General features: G+C 40.4%; 1 protein-coding gene across 3 annotated transcripts in view; it reads right to left on the bottom strand.

The window, feature by feature from the left end:
- Window positions 1-21442, bottom strand: part of dync1i2a (dynein, cytoplasmic 1, intermediate chain 2a) — a 65591-nt gene that overhangs the window by 19395 nt on the left and 24754 nt on the right. For all 3 annotated transcript variants that reach the window (XM_064327174.1, XM_064327176.1, XM_064327175.1), the window contains 3 exons: window positions 10876-10965; window positions 8719-8881; window positions 8073-8172 (listed from right to left, as the gene is read on the bottom strand). In XM_064327174.1, the coding sequence (XP_064183244.1) occupies window positions 8073-8172; window positions 8719-8881; window positions 10876-10965 (353 nt within the window). The remainder of the gene's footprint in view (window positions 1-8072; window positions 8173-8718; window positions 8882-10875; window positions 10966-21442) is intronic.

The following is a 21442-nucleotide window of genomic DNA, read 5'->3' as shown; positions in this document are numbered from 1 at the left end:
TTTTCTAATTCATGGTTTATTAACAACCTGGTGCATTAACAACCTTTAAGTTGAAGTCTCTTCAACATATTAATATGCATAGGCCTATAGTGTTACAACACTGAACAATAGAAAAATATGTTAAATATATTTTAAAAATTAAACAGTTGTAAAGTAAATAATCTTTAAAACAGGTCTTTCACCTTTAAATAGATTTAAAAACAGCATATTTTAATAACAATACAGCATCTATCTATAATAAAATATTTCCAGATTGGAACACCTATTGCTACTGAAGTGAACTGAGTCAAAGCTTGCGCTGTATCAGGGAAGTGAATGCACAAGCGCAGGTCACCTCACTTGGCAACCTTAGTTGCTACTGCCATCTAGCGAAGATTCTGACAAACTACACTTTTCATCCTCTAAATCAGTAATGCGGGAGACACATTTCCCTGGCTTTTACATTTGACACAGAACTACCGAACATCGGGAAATTCAAATACGAAACCGTTTTTTTTTTTTTTTTTTTTTTAAGTACCAGAAAGTGCTGAAGTTTTGGTATACCGTGCAACACTACGCCAGACACATATTCCAATCCATTGCTCAGTTTAGCAGAGAATGCACATTTCAGAGCGCCTCAGAGACAGATAGAATATGACACTAAATGCACATTTCAAATAATAAAAGACATTGAGAAAAAACTAAAAAAAGGATTAATATCAACTCGCGACCACGGGACAGAGCAGCCACCGTTTATTTATGTAATTGGCAGATCAGAAAATTTTCGGTTAAGCTGACCTATAAACGCTATTCCAAAAGCCAAATCAGACATGTTATACATCGTTAGAAAGCTTATACTCACCTAACTGAATAAATGAATTGTCAATCAAGCCAAATTGACTAAGAAGACACAACGCCGTAAGCAACTGTGTGGTATTACGCACAGCTATTTGAAAATATCCGACATTTCACAACGGATTATCCAAGACAATAATAACCACTCATTCGCAAAAGGGACATCTCTCGCGTAAAACCGATGGTAAGATTGTATATTTATTAAATGTTTAGTCCCAGATATTGACTGTAGAATGACATGGTATAATGTTTGTTTTAATTGTCTCGTTTATTCGTTATTCAGTGAGCAGCCTTTTCACTGCTGTTTGGCATATTTTAGGGCTAATGTCGGGTTTATCTTGTTGCTAGAATATTGCATTACATTACATTACATTACATTACATTACAGGCATTTGGCAGACGCTCTTATCCAGGCGACGTACAACAAAATGTATAACCATAACCAGGAATTAGTTGCCGAAAACCCTAGAGAGAAAATACCTTCCAATGCAGGAAACAGCGCATAGTTCAACTTGGACCAGTTGGTTAAACTGATTAACGCTAACACAAAACAAGAACAGCAACAACGCAGTCTATGAGAACATTCAAGCAATAGTTAAGACGAGTTAAGACTAAGTCACCTACGGAACTACCTAGTTACAACCCTAAGCTTACAGTCAATTTAGAAATAAAATTGAGAATAAAATTTCTCAGCACAATGACGGATTTAAAGACTAAACGAACTCACCCGATGTTGTCTTCAAATGGACCGTATTATTTAGACATTGGCAGACTACAGTAAAATGCGTCTTTTGTTTATATTCAATATTAGTAATTGCAGCGAGAAACTGCAGCTGTAGACACAAGATAGTCTGTTATGTTATGGTAGCAACGGAACGAAGCGGACTATATATGTATTAGGCTACCGTCATTGTTTCATTATACAGCGTGTTTTCGCGCGTGTGCACAGAAACTCAGAACCTATCAATACAAGGGTTTTAGCTATTTCTCACCATAATGACAGATTTAAAGACTGAACGAACTCATCCGATATTGTCTTCAAATGGATCCATGCCAAAGAAAAGTAATGATTCATCCTCTCAAAGCTTTACCGTAGCGTATTATTTATTTAGACATTGGCAAAGTACAGCATAAATTGCGTCTTTTGTGAATATTCAATGTTTGAAATTGCAGCGAGAACTGCAGCTGTAGACATAAGATAGTCTGTAATGTTATGGTAGCAACGGAACGAAGCGGACTATATATGTATTACCGTCATTGTTTTATTATACCAGCGTGTTTTCGCGCGTGTGCACAGAAACTCAGAACCTATCAATAAAATGGTTTAACTATTTCTCAGCATAATGACAGATTCGAAGACTAAACGAACTCACCCGATACTGTCTTCAAATGGATCCATGCCAAAGAAAAGTAATTATTCATCCTCTCAGAAAGCTTTTACTGAAAAACTTTTGGTCGCCTATCCTAGCATGCACGCTAGGTGGCAGTGTCAGACCGTGCTTTCACTGATAAAAACTAGCGTCGCCATGGTTGTCGCTTGCCGTAAAGAAGTTTACTCGATGTCGTAATCGTTTGGATTTGGAGCTCCAGCTTTTCCGCACCCCACCTAATGAAAAAGTCCAAATGGTGTGCAAACCATATGGCGGACATAGGTGCTCCCAATAGGAAAGTTGTAGAGCACATTCAGATGCATCAGTCGATTAAGTTTTGTGTTGATCTGACTTACGGTGTGGGAGTTATGACCTTTTAAAGTATGATCCTTTGTTATAGCGCCACCATCTGGCCGACATAGGTGATATTTAGTGCCTGAGTAGTGGGGGGCCACAGGAACGCACCTACCAAATTTGGTTGGTCTACAACTTATGGTTGCTGAGCCTCAGACATTTTAGCGTAGAAAACTGCCACGCCCCAACTAAAAAGTCTAAATGGCGGGCAAACAATATGGCGGACACAGGTGGTCCCAATGGCAAAGGTATAGAGCACGTTCACATGCATATGTTGATGAAGTTTTGTGTTGATCGGACTTATGGTGTGGGAGTTATGGCCTTTACGCAAACCCTTTGTTATAGCGCCACCATCTGGCCGACGTACGTCATTTTTAGTGCCTGAGTAGTGGGGGCACATAGAAACCCACCTGCCAAATTTGGTGCTCCAGGACTTATGGTTGCTGAGCCTCAGACACTTTTACCGGAGAAAAAATAAGAATAATAATAATAATAAAGCCGCAACGGCGTTGGGAGGGTCCAAGCATTGGCACCATCGCGCCCCCTATGGAGCGATTTAAAATGGCTTTGTCCTCATGATCATATGCCTTCACCCAACATATCTACTGAATATCATGATGATTGTATAAAATATTGATGACTTCGGCCAATTTGAGCTAAGAGACGCTGTCGGATGACTTAGTTACGTCGCCATAGATGTGTCCGGCCGCTTCCCGTCAAGGCCCTTACTATGTCGTAACACTTAGACGGCATGTCGTAACACTTTGATGGTCCGGCGTGTATGCACAGCTGCAGCATTTCTGCGCCGCAACTAAAAAGGTGTCACACTAGTGTTGTCACGATACCAAAATTTTGACTTTGATAGTGATACCAGGTTTAGTATTACGATACTCAATACTGAAATGATATTTGAAACTGAAACGATGCTAATTAGATACTCGTACCTAACGATACTGAAATTACCTTAATAGATCAGAAACATAATGTCCACAAGGGTTGACCTCATTTTCGAATTCATGGTTTATGAACAACCTGGTTCATTAACAACCTTTAAGTTGAAGCCTCTTCAACATATTAATATGCATAGGCCTATAGTGTTACAACACTGAACAATAGAAAAATGTTAAAAATATTTCAAAAATTAAACAGTTGTAAAGTAAATAATTTTAAAACAGGTCTTTCACCTTTAAATAGATTAAAAACAGCATATTTTAATAACAATACAGCATCTATCTATAATAAAATATTTCCAAATTGGAACACCTATTGCTACTGAAGTGAACTGAGTCAAAGCTTGCGCTGTATCAGGGAAGTGAATGCACAAGCGCAGGTCACCTCACTTGGCAACCTTAGTTGCTACTGCCATCTAGCGAAGATTCTGACAAACTACACTTTTCATCCTCTAAATCAGTAATGCGGGAGACACATTTCCCTGGCTTTTACATTTGACACAGAACTACCGAACATCGGAAATTCAAACACGAAACCGTTTTTTTTCTGTTTTTTTTTTTTTTTTAAGTACCCAGAAAGTGCTGAAGTTTTGGCATACCGTGCAACACTACGTCAGACACATATTCCAATCCATTGCTCAGTTTAGCAGAGAATGCACATTTCAGAGCGCCACAGAGACAGATAGAATAATGACACTAAATGCACATTTCAAATGATAAAGACAACATTGAGAAAAAACTAAAAAAGGACTTAATATCAACTCGCGACCGCGTGCTGACCGCAGAGCAGCCTACCGGTTTATTTATGTAGACATTGGCAGATCAGAAAATTTTCGGTTAAGCTGACCTATAAAACGCTATTCCAAAAGCCAAATCAGACATATTATACATCGTTAGAAAGCTTACACTCTCACCTACTGAATAAATGAATTGTCAATCAAGCCAAATTGGTCTAAGAAGAACGACAACGCCGTAAGCAAAAGGTGTGGTATTACGCACAGCTATTTTTGAAAATATCCGACATTTCACAAACGGATTATCCAAGACAATATATAACCACTCATTCGCAAAAGGGACATCTCTACGCGTAAAACCGATGGTAAGATTGTATATTTATTAAATGTTTAGTCCCAGATATTGACTGTAGAATGACATGGTATAATTTTTGTTTTGAATTGTCTCGTTTATTTCGTTATTCAGTGAGCAGCCTTTTCACTGCTGTATTGGCATATTTTAGGGCTAATGTCGGGTTTATCTTGTTGCTACGGAATATTGCATTACATTACATTACATTACATTACAGGCATTTGGCAGACGCTCTTATCCAGAGCGACGTACAACAAAATGTATAACCATAACCAGGAATTAGTGTGCCGAAAACCCTAGAGAGAAATACCGTTCCAAGTGCAGGAAACATCCGCATAGTTCAACTTGGACCCAGTTGGTTAAACTGATTAACGCTAACACAAACAAGAACAGCAACAACGCAGTCTATGAGAACATTCAAGCAATAGTTAAGACGAGTTAAGACTAAGTCACCTACGGAACAACTACCTAGTTACAACCCTAAGCTTACAGTCAATTTAGAAATTAAATTGAGAATAAAATTTCTCAGCACAATGACGGATTTAAAGACTAAACGAACTCACCGATGTTGTCTTCAAATGGACCGTATTATTTTAGACATTGGCAGACTACAGCGTAAATGCGTCTTTTGTTTATATTCAATATTAGTAATTGCAGCGAGAAACTGCAGCTGTAGGTCGTTATGTTATGGTAGCAACGAACGAAGCGGGCCATATATGTATTAGGCTACCGTCATTGTTTCATTATACCAGCGTGTTTTCGCGCGTGTGCACAGAAACTCAGAACCTATCAATACAATGGTTTAGCTATTTCTCACCATAATGACAGATTTAAAGACTGAACGAACTCATCCGATATTGTCTTCAAATGGATCCATGCCAAAGAAAAGTATAAATTGCGTCTTTTGTGAATATTCAATGTTTGAAATTGCAGCGAGAACTGCAGCTGTAGACATAAGATAGTCTGTTATGTTATGGTAGCAACGGAACGAAGCGGACTATATATGTATTACCGTCATTGTTTTATTATACCAGCGTGTTTTCGCGCGTGTGCACAGAAACTCAGAACCTATCAATAAAATGGTTTAACTATTTCTCAGCATAATGACAGATTCAAAGACTAAACAAACTCACCCGATACTGTCTTCAAATGGATCCATGCCAAAGAAAAGTAATTATTCATCCTCTCAGAAAGCTTTTACTGAAAAACTTTTGGTCGCCTATCCTAGCATGCACGCTAGGTGGCAGTGTCAGACCGTGCTTTCACTGATAAAAACTAGCGTCGCCATGGTTGTCGCTTGCCGTAAAGAAGTTTACTCGATGTCGTAATCGTTTGGATTTGGAGCTCCAGCTTTTCCGCACCCCACCTAATGAAAAAGTCCAAATGGTGTGCAAACCATATGGCGGACATAGGTGCTCCCAATAGGAAAGTTGTAGAGCACACTCAGATGCATCAGTCGATTAAGTTTTGTGTTGATCTGACTTACGGTGTGGGAGTTATGACCTTTTAAAGTATGATCCTTTGTTATAGCGCCACCATCTGGCCGACATAGGTGATTTTTAGTGCCTGAGTAGTGGGGGGCCACAGGAACGCACCTACCAAATTTGGTTGGTCTACAACTTATGGTTGCTGAGCCTCAGACATTTTAGCGGAGAAAACTGCCACGCCCCAACTAAAAAGTCAAAATGGCGGGCAAACAATATGGCGGACACAGGTGGTCCCAATGGCAAAGGTATAGAGCACGTTCACATGCATATGTTGATGAAGTTTTGTGTTGATCGGACTTATGGTGTGGGAGTTATGGCCTTTTACGCAAAACCCTTTGTTATAGCGCCACCATCTGGCCGACGTACGTGATTTTTAGTGCCTGAGTAGTGGGGGCACATAGAAACCCACCTGCCAAATTTGGTCGCTCCAGGACTTATGGTTGCTGAGCCTCAGACACTTTTACCGGAGAAAAATAATAAGAATAATAATAATAATCCTAACAAATACAATAGGGTTCCACCAGCTTCGCTGCTTGGACCCCTAATAATCCTAACAGATACAATAGGGTTCCACCAGCTTCGCTGCTTGGACCCCTAATAATAATAATAATCCTAACAGATACAATAGGGTTCCACCAGCTTCGCTGCTTGGACCCCTAATAATAATAATCCTAACAGATACAATAGGGTTCCACCAGCTTCGCTGCTTGGACCCCTAATAATCCTAACAGATACAATAGGGTTCCACCAGCTTCGCTGCTTGGACCCCTAATAATAATCCTAACAGATACAATAGGGTTCCACCAGCTTCGCTGCTTGGACCCCTAATAATAATCCTAACAGATACAATAGGGTTCCACCAGCTTCGCTGCTTGGACCCCTAATAATCCTAACAGATACAATAGGGTTCCACCAGCTTCGCTGCTTGGACCCCTAAAGATACAATAGGGTTCCACCAGCTTCGCTGCTTGGACCCCTAATTATATCCTCTCAAAAAGCGAACTCGTTCATCCGTGTGGGCTCACTTTGGATTCAGGAAAAATGATTTTTATTATTTTAAATATGCAATTACAAGGAGTGAACTATACAGTTGCATTTTTTGTTTTATTTTTCAATTAAAATGGTTTAAAAAATCTGCAGATCCATAAATAAACAGATCGAGTTGTAAACTTTGTGTGATTTTTTATTTTTTTTTTAGCTTAAAACCTTAAACCTTTTTTAGCTTAAAACGTGATATACCGAAAATCGTGATATTGAGTAGTACAATTATCATACCGTGAAATTTTCATACCGTCACATCCCTACTCTGGATTTCTTCTTCTATGCACCCACACTTTGGAGAATCCCCCAGTCTAGGCAACTCAATACAGTTTACCTCTAATACTCTGATCCAGGTTTCAGTGCGAGAGGTCTACATAGAATCAGTTCTGAGTATCAGAGGCTTATCTGAAACCAGGTCTGGGTGCTAGAGGGCTACATGGAGCCAGGTCTGTGTATCAGAGGTCTGACTCAACCCTCAAGTATTCTGCCAGAGGTTGTTACACATACATGGCTCTAGGACGTTAAGCTTTCAAATGCTTACCAGATGTAAACACACCATTAAACTCTGCCGCTCTCATTCTATGCTGTAAACTACATTTTACGGATTGATATCACCCCCTTCAGCTCAAATGCTCAAGTAACACTGGCATGTCTAGAGTTTGTGTTCTATTTCTACAAAATAATGATTTCAACTACTATGAAGTTCATCATTATGACCAAGTAATCAATTTTTCTCAAACATTTTCCTTTAGAAGCCCTTAAATGTAGTTTCAGTGTTGTCTACTGAATATACACTACATGGGCAAAAGTATGTGGAGACCCCTTCTAATTAGTGGGTCCAGGCTACTGCAGCCACACCTATTGCTAACATGTGCATAAAACCAAGCATACAGCCATGCAATCTCCAGAGAGTTCAAAGAAAAATACACTGCCCAGTATTGTTATACTACCTGAGGAGACCAGTCCAGACAGGTGACAACACGGTGCTTGGACCAGCGCTCATCTGTAAACTGTCTGTTCAAAGACAGTTTGGCTCCAGCCTGGACCTCTCTGCAATAGAATTTTGACATCACAGTGAAGGCACAGACAGACAGTATGTTACCGACATCTAATTTTCATAAATATAGTAGCTGTGCAGATGAAACAAATTGGTCTGTACAGGAAAAAATTGTAAGCACAGATTTGGTCACTTAGTGCTGGTAAAATAAGCCATCGTTCTACATGAAATAGATGTCAAGACATAATCTGTGGAATTTTTTAATACTAAATGATAAATAACTGGAAAGCCCTGTAAGTCACTCTGGATACGAGTAGGAAATAATAATAATAATAATAATAAATAGTTATAGTAATAGTTGTTATTATTATTATTATTATTATTAACTCACTAACATGCCAAAAAAGTTATGGTGGAAACTTGCTTACAAGAAAAAGTATAAAACAAACACTTGCTGTGGAGCTCAGAAAACAATGAATGCATGCACATGAATATAATGAATGCATGCTTTTTTGAGACACTGCTCCATAATAAAAAACCTCTCTGAATACTGCTCAACAGCTCCCTATAAGAGGGCAGTTGGAATGACTACTACTCACCCTTCTTTCTCCTCCAGATCCCGCCCACTGTAGTCGAAGAAGACATCAACCTGCTCAGACAGGGCACGCTCTACAATGCGGGTGCTGTGATCAAAGAAGGTCATGAACTCTTCTGTGTGTAGGATCTGCAGCTTCTCTTCCTCAGTCAGTTCATAGGGGGGTGCTGTATGGACACAGGCACACTGTGTGAGATACCAACAACCGCCACGCTCGTGCACATGCACGTGCACACGCACACACACGCATACACACACACACACACACACACACGCATTGCTCACACAAAATTGTCCAGTCCACCAGGCTTAAGATTTCATCATATAAATATAGCTGCAGCAATTACTAGGGACCAAGCACATTCCCAGCAGAAAAACACTGAGCATTACTTTGACCTCCAGCAAAAAAAATAAAAAAAATCAACAGCTGGGACAAAAAAATGTGTGTTGTTAAAACATTGTGTTGAGCCACCCGTTCATGAACCTTGCTTCTCTTGCTATTCAGCCATCATTTGACGTTATATAAGTACATATGACATAGGGGGGCAACAAATTAACATTTTATTGCATGTTCATAATATGTACAATTTCATTCCAGTAATTTGAGTCATTTTTAGTAGTGAGAACAAAATATGGTTTAATGGTCGAACTTAAATTTATTTAAAGCTATACGTTTTCAAAAATGGATCACTTTAGAACTGTCTGTTATTGTGCATTTAAAAGTGAAAGAAATTTAATTCTATAGGCATCATCCACTAACCCAGACAAAAATAATATAGTTTGCTTGGCATTTCAGTCAAGCTAGTTTATGACCATACTTACGCAATGAAATGCCATAAATCATCATTTTTCTGCTGGCTGCAAACAATATGTCTAAATTCATGCTTATCAAATAGGAATTTGGGCTGTCATTAAGCACTGTATACCAATTTGTTTGGCTGTCATTTTACCATCTGTGGATGTATAAAGTTCCTTTGCAATTTATTTAGGGAGGTCAGTGTATGATCCACATTTCTTGTCAATCAGACTTATGCTTCATGAGAAAGTATTAAGTATTACTGAAAAATAACTGAAAACACTAAATACTCAATCCCTTCAGGTCACCATGTTTTCTAAGACAGATACAGATACTGTATCTGTATCAGATACTGGGGCGACATAGCTCAGGAGGTAAGACCGATTGGCTGGCAGTCGGAAGGTTGCTGGTTCAAACCCCGCCCTGGGCGTGTCGAAGTGTCCTTGAGCAAGACACCTAACCCCTAACTGCTCTGGCGAATGAGAGGCATCAATTGTAAAGCGCTTTGGATAAAAGCGCTATATAAATGCAGTCCATTTACCATTTACCATTTGTTCATAACTGTGTATCTTTTTATTCACATGTTTATATGTTTAAAGACAATAGAGCAAGCTTGGAATGAATTGGTGATTTCAATGGACATACCTAATAGTTAAATTTAATTGGCTCACCATTCAGCTATATTCTGAACATTTACTTCAACATTTAGTTAGACTAGTACAACGATGGTACACACCAAGAACAAAGTCAAATTAGACTTAGACGTCATAAGAAAATTTAAAATTATTTTTTAAACAGGAAAAATGGCCCAGAATGCTATATATTCAAGTCCTTATCACAGCCATCTTTTTTACTGCAAGCTTTCAAGGTATGGAATAGAAAAATGGCAAAGAATGCAGAATATTCAATTCCTTTCGGTGGCCAGGTTTGTAAGGTATCACATCTTGCCTTGTTCAGAAATATTCTTCCCCCTTTCCCTTTCATTCACAAATATGTTCCAGGCCAGGTCTCCAAGTCTGGATTTAATTAGTGACTTCCATGAGCACACCCAAATTGGTCAAATGCAGCCATATTTACTATGGCAATCCTGCTAACAATCCTGCTACATTTTTGTGTTTTTGCCATACTGGCTATAAGTTACATGCATCTTTGCTGGAGAGAAAAGAAAACACTATGTGCTTGGAACCCCAGACATAACCACAAGCTTGCTAATGTGTACACCAGAAAACATTGGTCAAGATACCGGTCAGCCAGCTCCTCTTTTCATGTTCTTTTGTTCAAGAGGAGACTAACCCTAACTTTCCATGCACAGGGTCTCTGTTCCTTTCCCAGGGTCCCATGCTGTAAAGCACTCCAGATCCTTACCTTCCTCCTCATCCTTCTGAACTGGCTTCTCCTCCAGGGCCTCCAGTGTGGTTTGAGCCGGGGTTATTTCCTCTTCCTCCTCCTCTTCCTCTGTAGGACACAATCATTTTCAGCACAAGCTTGGTAGTCCATGCCCCCATATTCCCTCAAGTCACAGGCAGCTAAAATAAAGGTAATGGGCAGTACATGTGATGCCATGTATAGAAACAGCATCCACTTTTTCATACAAAGGTTTGCACGCAATCCCCCCAAACACTGTTTGCATTTTAACACCACACATCTATGTTAGACAGAAGCTTGTAAAATGATGTTTATCACTGACAAGTATAGTAAAGCTAACAGCAATGCAGACTGATATAATGTGATGCAGAGGGACTGTGCCATAGGATTACAGCTGAATCGGGGCCAGGATGCAAAAAATTTGACTTGAACTGCACACAGCCAATAAATCGGACAGCACTCTTATCAGGCCATTTTCTCTGCAGCTGCCAAAATATCTGACAATCAATGTCTCACGGGGGAATAAAAATATTAAGACAATCAGAACAGGAAACCCGAAAACAAATTAAATATTGAAATTTAAAGTTTCCAGCTAAAGTTATCAAGTAAAAATGTATGGTTCAGGTACATGAAATACTAGAAAATATTAATAAAATATGGATAGTGACAAATGACAAACATTCTATTACAAAAAAGAAAAAGAAAAAAAGGAAATTAAAGCCGCAAGCGATATTGGGAGGGGTCCAAGCATTGGCACAATCTCTATGGAGCGATTTTAAAATGGCTTTGTCCTCTTGATCATATACCTTCACCCAACATATCTACTGAATATCATGATGAACAATGGATTGGAATATGTGTCTGACATAGTAAAATATTGATGACTTATGGCCAAATTAGTGCTAAGACATGCTGTCTGATGACTTAGTTGCGTTACCATGGATGTGTCCTGGCCGCTTCCCGTAAAGGCATTTACTAGGTCGTAACACTTAGATGGCCTTGCGTGTATGTACAGCTGCAGTGTTTCTACGCCGCAACTAAAAAAAGGCGTCACACTAGTGTTGTCACGATACCAAAATTTTGACTTTGATACTGATACCAGATTTAGTATCACGATACTCAATACTGAAATGATACTTGAAACTTAAACCATGTTGATTCAATACTCGGTACCTAACGATACTGAAATTACCTTAATAGATCAGAAACGTAATGTCCACAAGGGTTGACCTCATTTTCGAATTCATGGTTTATTAACAACCTGGTTTATTAACAACCTTTAAGTTGAAGCCTCTTCAACATATTAATAAGCATAGGCCTGTAGTGTTACAACACTAAACAATAGAAAAATATATTAAATATATTTCAAAAATTAAACAGTTGTAAACGAAATAATCTTTAAAACAGGTTTTTCACCTTTAAATAGATTTAAAAACAGCATATTTTAATAACAATACAGCATCTATCTATAATAAAATATTTCCAAATTGGAACACCTATTGCTACTGAAGTGAACTGAGTGGAAGCTTGCGCTGTATCAACAAGCTGAGTGCACAAGCGCAAGTCACCTCACTTGACAACCTTAGTTGCTACTGCCATCTAGCGAAGATTCTGACAAATTACACCTTTCATCCTCTCAATCAGTAATGCGTGAGACACATTTCCCTGGCTTTTACATTTGACACAAAACTACCGAATGTCGGAAAATTCTAATACCGAACGGTTTCTTTTTTTTAGGTACCGAAAAAGTGCTGAAGTTTCGGTATACCGTGCAACACTACGTCAGACACATATTCCAATTGCTCAGGTTAGCAGAGAATGCACATTTCAGAGCGCCTCAGAGACAGATAGATAGGACATTGAGAAAAAACGAAACAAAAGACGAAATATCAACTCGCGACCTGCGTGCTGCTCGCAGAGTAGCCTACTGTATTATTTATTCAGACACTGGCATATAAGAAAATTTTCGATTACACTGACCGATAAAATGCTATTCCAAAACCAAAATCAGACATGTTATACATCGTTAGAAAGCTTATACTCTCACCTACTGAATAAATGAATTGTCAATCAAGCCAAATTGTACTAAAAAGGGCGACAACGCCATAAGCAACAGGTGTGGTATTATGCACAGCTATTTTTGAAGGTGCCCAGGGATCACAGATGAGCGTTTATTTCAAAAAGGGATTGTCCAAGACAATATATGACCACTCAGTCTCAAAAGGCACATCTCTACGTGTAAAACCAATGGTAATGTTGTATATTTATTCAATATATAGTCCCAGGTATTGACTGTAGAATGACATGGTATCAATTTTTTAAAACGTTGTCTCGTTTATTTCGTTACTCAGTGAGCAGCGTTTTCACTGCCGTATTGGCATATCTTAGGGCTATTGTTGTGTTTATCTTGTTGCTATGATGGAATACAATGTTTGAGTGGTGAAAGAATATTTTTATGAATGCCCAGATAGATAATATTGTCCATTATGAAGTTCAGACCCTCCCCTCACTGATAAAAACTAGACCCGACAGTGTCGGATTACTCAGTTGCGTTGCCATGGATGTCTTCTAACCGCTTGCCGTAAAGGAGTTTACTAGATGTCGTAACACTTTAGATTTGGAGCTACAGCTCTTTCACACCGCAATTAATAAAAAAGTCAAAATGGCGGGCAAACAATATGGCGGACATAGGTGGTCCCAATAGCAAAGTTGAAGAGCCAATCACGTGGCAGCAACTAGGCATGTAGACATGGTCAAGACGATCAAACTAAGCATCAGAATGGGGAAGAAAGGTGATTTAAGTGACTTTGAACGTGGCATGGTTGTTGGTGCCAGACCGGCTAGTTTGAGTATTTCAGAAACTGCTGATCTACTGGGATTTTCACGCACAATCATCTCTAGGGTTTACAGAGAATGGTCTGAAAAAGAGAAAATATCCAGTGAGCGGCAGTTCTCTGGGCGAAAATGCCTTGTTGATGGCAGAGGTCAGAGGAGAATGGCCAGACTGGTTCGAGCTGATAGAAAGGCAACAGTAACTCAAACTAGACAATTCCTGCAGAAATTGTGAAAAATGCTGTTTTAGGTGGTGTCTATGGTGTTGCTAGATGGTTGCTCTGGAGTTTGAGGTGGTTGCTAGGGTGTTGCTAGGTGGTTCTATGGAGTTCTAGGTGGTTGCTATGGAATTCTAGGCGGTTGCTAGGGTGTTCTAGGTGGTTGCTATAGAGTTCTAGGCAGTTGCTAGGATGTTGCTAGGTGGTTGATATGGAGTTCCAGGTGGTTGCTATGGAGCTCCAGGTGGTTGCTAAGGCATTGCTAGGTGGTTGTTATGGAGTTATAGGCAGGTGCTAGGGTGTTGCTAGGCAGTTGTTATAGTGTTCCAGGTGGTTGCTAGGGTATTCTAGGTGGTTCTATGGAGTTCTAGGTGGTTGCTATGGAGTTCCAGGTGGTTGCTATGGAGCTCCAGGTGGTTGCTAGGGCATTGCTAGGTGGTTGCTAGGGTATTCTAAGTGGTTGCTAGGATGTTGCTAGAAGGTTGCTATGGAGTTATAGGCAGGTGCTAGGGTGTTGCTAGGCAGTTGTCATGGTGTTCCAGGTGGTTGCTAGGGTGTTGCTAGGTGGTTGCTAGGATGTTGCTCGGTGGTTGCTATGGAGTTATAGGCAGTTACTAGGGTGCTGCTAGGTGGTTGCTAAGCAGTTATGGTGTTCCAGGTGGTTGCTATGGAGTTATAGGTGGTTGCTAGGCTGTTGCTAAGCAGTTGTTATGGTGTTCCAGGTGGTTGCTAGGGTGTTCTAGGTGTTTGCTAGGGTGTTGCTATGTGGATGCTATGGAGTTCTAGGTGGTTGCTATGGTGTTGCTAGGTGGTTGCTATGGAGTTATAGCCGGTTGCTAGGGTGTTGCTATGCATTTGCTATGGTGTTCCAGGTAGTTGCTTGGGTGTTGCTAGGTGGTTGCTATGGAGTTATAGGAGGTTGCTAGGTGGTTGCTATAGTCTTCTAGGTAGTTGCTAGGGTGTTGCTAGATGGTTGCTATGCAGTTCTAGGTAGTTGCTAGGGTGTTGCCAGGGGGTTGCTATGGAGTTCTAGACGGTTGCTAGGTCTTTACTGAGTCCAGTGAAGTGCCCCCTAATTCTCTATGACAAATGGTTCAAAAGTTATGAAATATCGAACATCAGCCTATCAGGAAAAGGGGCGACGGTATTCTACACCAATGGACAAAGGACACTCTACCAAGTCCAATGAGGCATCCCACAATTTGTGGGCAATTATGCCCCATAGAGATGAATGCCGAATGTCCAAAGTACAGTACAGCTGCTAGAAGACAGAACATTGTGACATCATAAGGGTGAGAAGACAGAATTGTGACATCACAAGGGTGAACATTCCGCCATTCATTCTCTATGGGAAAAATTTCCCAAAAAACGTCAAATTTCTCAAAAACCCTCCACCCAAACTTTCCACAAAGTAATAGCACACCATTCCCGATCAAGCCGCTCGATTTGACATATTGCACATGTACGTGGTGCGAAAACTCTGGGAGGAGTAGCGGTCCAAAAAATGGGTGGAATAACAATAACTAGACAATTCCTGCAGAAATTATGAAGTGTGGTTGCCGCCAATGCAAAGTCGACTTTGTGCTGAACAGAGTGAACAGTGGTCGGTAGTTACTATAATGTTCTGGCGGTGACTATGTTGCTAGGTGGTAGCTATGGAGTTTGAGGCGGTTGCTAGGGTGTTACTAGGTGGTTCTATGGAGTTCTAGGTGGTTGCTATGGAATTCTAGGCGGTTGCTAGGGTGTTCTAGGTAGTTGCTATGGAGTTCTAGGCAGTTACTAGGATATTGCTAGGTGGTTGCTATGGAGTTATAGCCGGTTGCTAGGGTGTTGTTAGGCATTTGCTATGGTGTTCCAGGTGGTTGCTATGGAGTTATAGGCGGTTGCTAGGGTGTTGCTAGGCAGTTGTTATGGTGTTCCAGGTGGTTGCTAGGGTATTCTAGGTGGTTGCTAGGGTATTCTAGGTGGTTGCTATGGTGTTCCAGGTGGTTGCTATGGAGTTCTAGGTGGTTGCTATGGTGTTGCTAGGTGGTTCCTATGGAGTTCTAGGTGGTTGCTAGGGTGTTCCAGGTGGTTGCAAGGGTGTTGCTAGGTGGTTGCTATGGAGTTATAGGTGGTTGTTAGGGTGTTGCTAGGCAGTTGTTATGGTGTTCCAGATGGTTGCTAGAGTGTTGCTAGGTGGTTGCTAGAGTGTTGCTAGGTGGTTGCTAGGGTGTTGCTAGGTGGATGCTATGGAGTTCTAGGTGGTTACTATGGTGTTGCTAGGTGGTTGCTATGGCGTTATAGCCGGTTGCTAGGGTGTTGCTAGGCATATGCTATGGAGTTATAGGCAGTTGCTAGGGTGTTGCTAGGTGGTTGCTATGCAGTTCTAGGTGGTTGCTAGGGTGTTGCTAGGTGGTTGCTATGGAGTTCTAGGCAGTTGCTATGGTGTTACAGGTGGTTGCTAGTGTGTTGTTAGGTGATTACTAGGGTGTTCTAGGTGGTTGCTAGGGTGTTGCTAGGGGGTTGCTATGGAGTTCTAGGCGGTTGCTAGGTCTTTACTGAGTCCAATGACGCGACCCATAGTTCTCTATGACAAACGGTTCAAAAGTTATGAAATAGCAAACATTGGCCAATCAGGAAGGGGGGCGAGGCTGATCTACAGCAATGGATAAAGGACTCTCTACCATGTCCAATGAGGCATTGCACAATTTGTGGGCAATTTTTCCCCATAGAGATGAATGGCAGAATGTTCAAATCTAGAGAGAGACCAGAGTACTGCTGCTAGAAGACAGAGCATTGTGACATCACAAGGCTGAATATTCTGCCATTCATTCCCTATGGGGAAAAATTGCCCACAAAAATTCAAATTTTTCCACAAAGTAATAGCACACCATTCCAGATGAAGCCGCTCGATTTGACATATTGCACGTGTACGTGGTGCGAAAACTCTGGGAGGAGTAGCGGTCCAAAAAATGGGCGGAAAGAATAATAATATGTGCAATAATAGTAGTGTGATTGCCTAAGGCAACCACACTAATAACCACTCATTACAACCGAGGTATGCAGAAGAGCATCTCTGAACGCACACCACGTCAAACCTTGAAGCAGGTGGGCTACAGTAGCAGAAGACCACACCAGGTGCCACTCCTGTCACCTAATGAAGGGCCGGTGAGTGTGTGTAATATGTGTATATATATATATATATATATAATATATATATATATATATATATATATATATATATATATATATATATATATATATAAAAGTTGTAATTATCCAGACAGCTTCGATCGCAGACAGGAGAGGTGTTTGACTGTGGTATGAAACTGTATCAGTGAACAGCATGTTCCACATTTTTTCACACACAGGCAAACGAGATACATAAGTTACCAACCATCTTACACACACACAAAAACAAACAAAATGCATTCCATTACATATCCACATACTTATACTACATCTAATTGCTACCTCATTCTATTGAAATAATAAGACTGTTTTTGCAGATTTGTGGCTAAACCCTTCCTTCTGGTATATCTCTCCCTTTCACATCCTTCTCCACTGCTCACTAAAAGGACCTTTGTTTCCAGGCTGTTTGTGTGTCCTATCTTCCACCCTACAGGCCTTGGACAGTTTGTGAGAAGGGAGTACATGACATAACAGATGCAGCTGACTGGTGAAAAAGACAAAAGACTTTTTCTTTTACCAAACAGCATGATGTTTTAATATACAAACTAAGCAATAAACTAGGAATAACTGCCTAGCAACTTTATGTGTAACCTACAGTTGAGGCCAACAGTTTAAACTCCACACATTTCATGTTACCATACGTTTCCTGTGTTAAGTCAACTAGGGTATCTACTTTATTTCCATAAGAGGTCATTTCAAAATAATAGTTGAGAGACAGATTTATTTCAGTTTTTATGTACTATATCAGATTTTCAGTGGGTCAAACGTTTACATACACTTTGTTAGTATTTGGTGGCATTGCCTTCTAATTGCTTTACTTGAATCAAATGCTAGGGGTAGCCTTTCACAAGCTTCTCACAATACTTTGCTCGGACATGCTTTTTCAATTCAGTCCACAAATTTTCTATGGGATTTAGGTCAGGGCTTTGTGATGCCCACTTTGTTGTCTTTAAGCCATTTTGTTACAACTTTGGAGGTATGCTTAGAACCACTGTCCTGCTGGAAGACCCATTTGCGACCAAGTTTTAAATTTCTAGCTGATATCTTGAGGTGTTGCTTCAGTATTTCTAGATAATTCTCCTTCCTTATGATGCCATCTAACACCCCCACAACATGATGCTGCCACCCCCATGCTTCACAGTTGGGATGTGTTCTTCGGATGAAAAGCCTCACCCTTTATCCTCCATACATAGCGCTGATCATTATGGCCAAACAGTGCAATTTTTGTTTCATCTGACCAGAGAACACTCCTCCAGAAGGCTAGGTCTTCGTCCTAGTGATCACCTGTAAACTTCATTCTGGCTTTTACATGAAGGTCTTGGAGTAGGGGCTTCTTCCTTGCCTGACAGCCATTCAGGTTATGGCGATGTAGGATTCTCTTATGGTGGATGTAGAAGCCACTCCCACTGACCGACCACATGACGAAATGGTGCGTTGACAGATGCCGTCGCACTGGTCCATTTGAAAGTGTTGAGGGGAAGGTATGGAGACTTACCAGCCAAACAACTGCAGGCCAGTCCCCCCATATCGACCCCCACTCACTAAAATGGCAAGCTTGGCCCATTACACTCTCATCAGGGGGCCCTATGGCTGCTATTCACCCTACTGAGACTTCCAACAAAATACAGCTTGCAGGCCAAACCAGCTGCCAAGCCACACACAAGCTCAACTCAAGCTACCTAGATTTCTTCTGTTGTTTTAAGCATGAAGCTTTGAATTTCCAAGTTTTATATATAAATTATGTATACAAACAAACCATGGCTTAAGATATTTATGAGCCTACGGAAGAGAAGCATGTTTATTTCACACCAACACAATCAAAATGATAATGTCATCTACCAATGCCATACTAAAAACAGATCCCCCCGACCTTTTTCCTTCTTCCTTTGACTGTGTATGGGGGGTGGTGTAAAGAGTGCTCTCAAGAGTTTATAGAACTGGGTTGATGGCATAAGCCATTTCAATACACACCCGCACTCTGAAAACCAAATGGAGAAGGTTAAAATTTTTCCCTTCAAGGGTCTCAATCAGGCTTAAAGGAAAACAGTAATCACTGTCTTTCAGTCAGGGTCTGGCTGTGCTCGTCAGCCCCTGTCCCTGTCAATGCAGCCAGAGCAATCAACCTGCCAGGCATTATGAGCAGAGAGACTATCTGAAAATAAAGGGTGTAATGCACCTGCCAGCCAAAATGGCCATTTGGAGAAAAGCTAATGATCCTGGTGACCCTGCTGGGGAAGACAGGGGAGTGGTGGGGGGAGGGGAGGGGGGTGTGTCAATAAAGAGGGGAAAGAAACATTTAACAGAATTTGAGGTGATCGCTGATCTCCCATGCTCTGACACCACCCCACAAAGCAGCCCCAATTACAGCCTTTGAGCCACTTTAGAAATTGAAGCTTTTTAGAGATGAGGATGGACTTTGGGAGGGAGGGGTAAATCGCACAGACTGACATAAAGGCCTTCATGCTTTGTCACAGGACAATATATTAACGCAGAAGCAAAATGGAGCTTGCGGGGGTCCGCCTGTTTTGCAAGCACAAAACGAATGCCCATTGCTCAAAATCACAGATGTGTACACGCTTCCACAAGAGACAGAAAAAAAAAACTTTACGCATGGGGGGCCGAGCAGCCCGCAGAAATCTGACTTCCACATTTCTGTTTTGTATCATTGAAGGCGACTAACAAATCCCAGTCTTCGCTGCATTGCCTTTCTGAATGAATGCAGGGACAATTAATGCATTGTGCTGCAACACACAGGCCACTTGGTACCGAACAAAGAATCAGACTCATTCAAATACAGCACATACCTTTTCTCTTTTTAAAAATATGTCAATCACACCTGCACTGAACTATTAAAATAACCTGGCTTGTTTTCATATAAAAATGTGAATGAAAGGAACAGACACATCTCGGAGTTTATTCCTCAAGTCATCAGTAATATCTGAAACTCCCAACAACAGCAGGGATTCAAATACTAGAATACCCACTATTAAAAAAAACTTCAAAAAAAAAAAAACGAATGTGAAGAAAATTCAGTGTTCTTCATGAGAACATCCTTGAGATTAAAAGAGGAAGTATAATTAATATTAAATATAAAAGAATCCAAATCAGCTGAAAGCCCAAGGTAAGAGGAATAGGCACAGTAGAACAGGTAGTTTAAGAAAACATGCAGAACAGTTAAAACTCTAGCTTAAGTAATACTTTTACAGAAAAACAGAAACGTATTTTGTGCACACAACTTACTAATTAACTAATAATTTAGAGATTTCAATTTTGAAGAAATTTTGATTCTTAATGTATCGTGTTAAATGTAACACAAAAACTCCAGCAAGAATATATGATAATGGTACAATGCTCTGACTTTCTGTAAACAGTGTGTGAGTGATCCCTTTGAAAAGATAATATGATACATTGTGAAATGAGCGGAGAAAGAACTGCTACCAAACAAGTCAATGTGTATTTTCTTACACTTTAAGGCACAGATAGATCAGCTGTTGTATTTCACAGCATTTCATTCCAATGTAAAAGCTGGTGATTTTATTCACTAGAGAACAAGATAAAATAAATTAAAATGTTTTATTAAATTACAAACCAGCTTTATTATCCAGTTCAGTCAGAATCACAATGTGGTAAATGCAACTTTACCAGGGCTACACTGTGAAAAATTCCAATTAGCCGTCACAAAGCTAAAGCCCTTTTCCACCACAGGGCCGAACGGTTCTGAGCACAGAGAGGAACGGTTCCAATGGTGTTTCCACCTGGAAACGATTTGGCGCGGAACGATTACAAACCGTGCCCAGCACGATATTTTCGGCACGGTTAGACAACCGTGCTCAGTGCAGCAGAACTGTTCGGGTGGGCAGGCTTAATGACGTATTCACCGATTGGTTTCACATTACGTCAGTTTTGTGACTCCGCATATGGTCTCTTCACGCCCTCTTCCGTAAAATAGGTCGGTGGAGAAGCTAATATAAATAAAAATGCCAAAAATCGTATTCCGTCATAGCAGCAAGATAAACCCGACAATAGCCCTAAGATATGCCAATACAGCAGTGAAAACGCTGCTCACTGAATAACGAAATAAACGGGACAAAGTTTTTAAAAAATGATACCATGTCGCCTTTTTTAGTAGTCTGGCTTGATTGACAATTCATTTATTCAGTAGGTGAGAGTATAAGCTTTCTAACGATGTATAACATGTCTAATTTTGCTTTTGGAATAGCGTTTTATAGATCAGCGTAACCTAAACTTTTCTTATCATCGCATTCACTCTGTGGTAGCAGTATGAAGCATTAACGATTTTTCGTAATTTTTTGGAAAATACTATTATTATTGAGGACTTCTGG

Source organism: Anguilla rostrata, chromosome 3 (assembly GCF_018555375.3).
Source record: "Anguilla rostrata isolate EN2019 chromosome 3, ASM1855537v3, whole genome shotgun sequence".
Taxonomy (NCBI): Eukaryota; Metazoa; Chordata; class Actinopteri; order Anguilliformes; family Anguillidae; genus Anguilla; species Anguilla rostrata.
The sequence above is the reverse complement of the archived record's forward strand: the minus strand, read 5'-3'. Positions and strand labels throughout refer to the sequence as shown.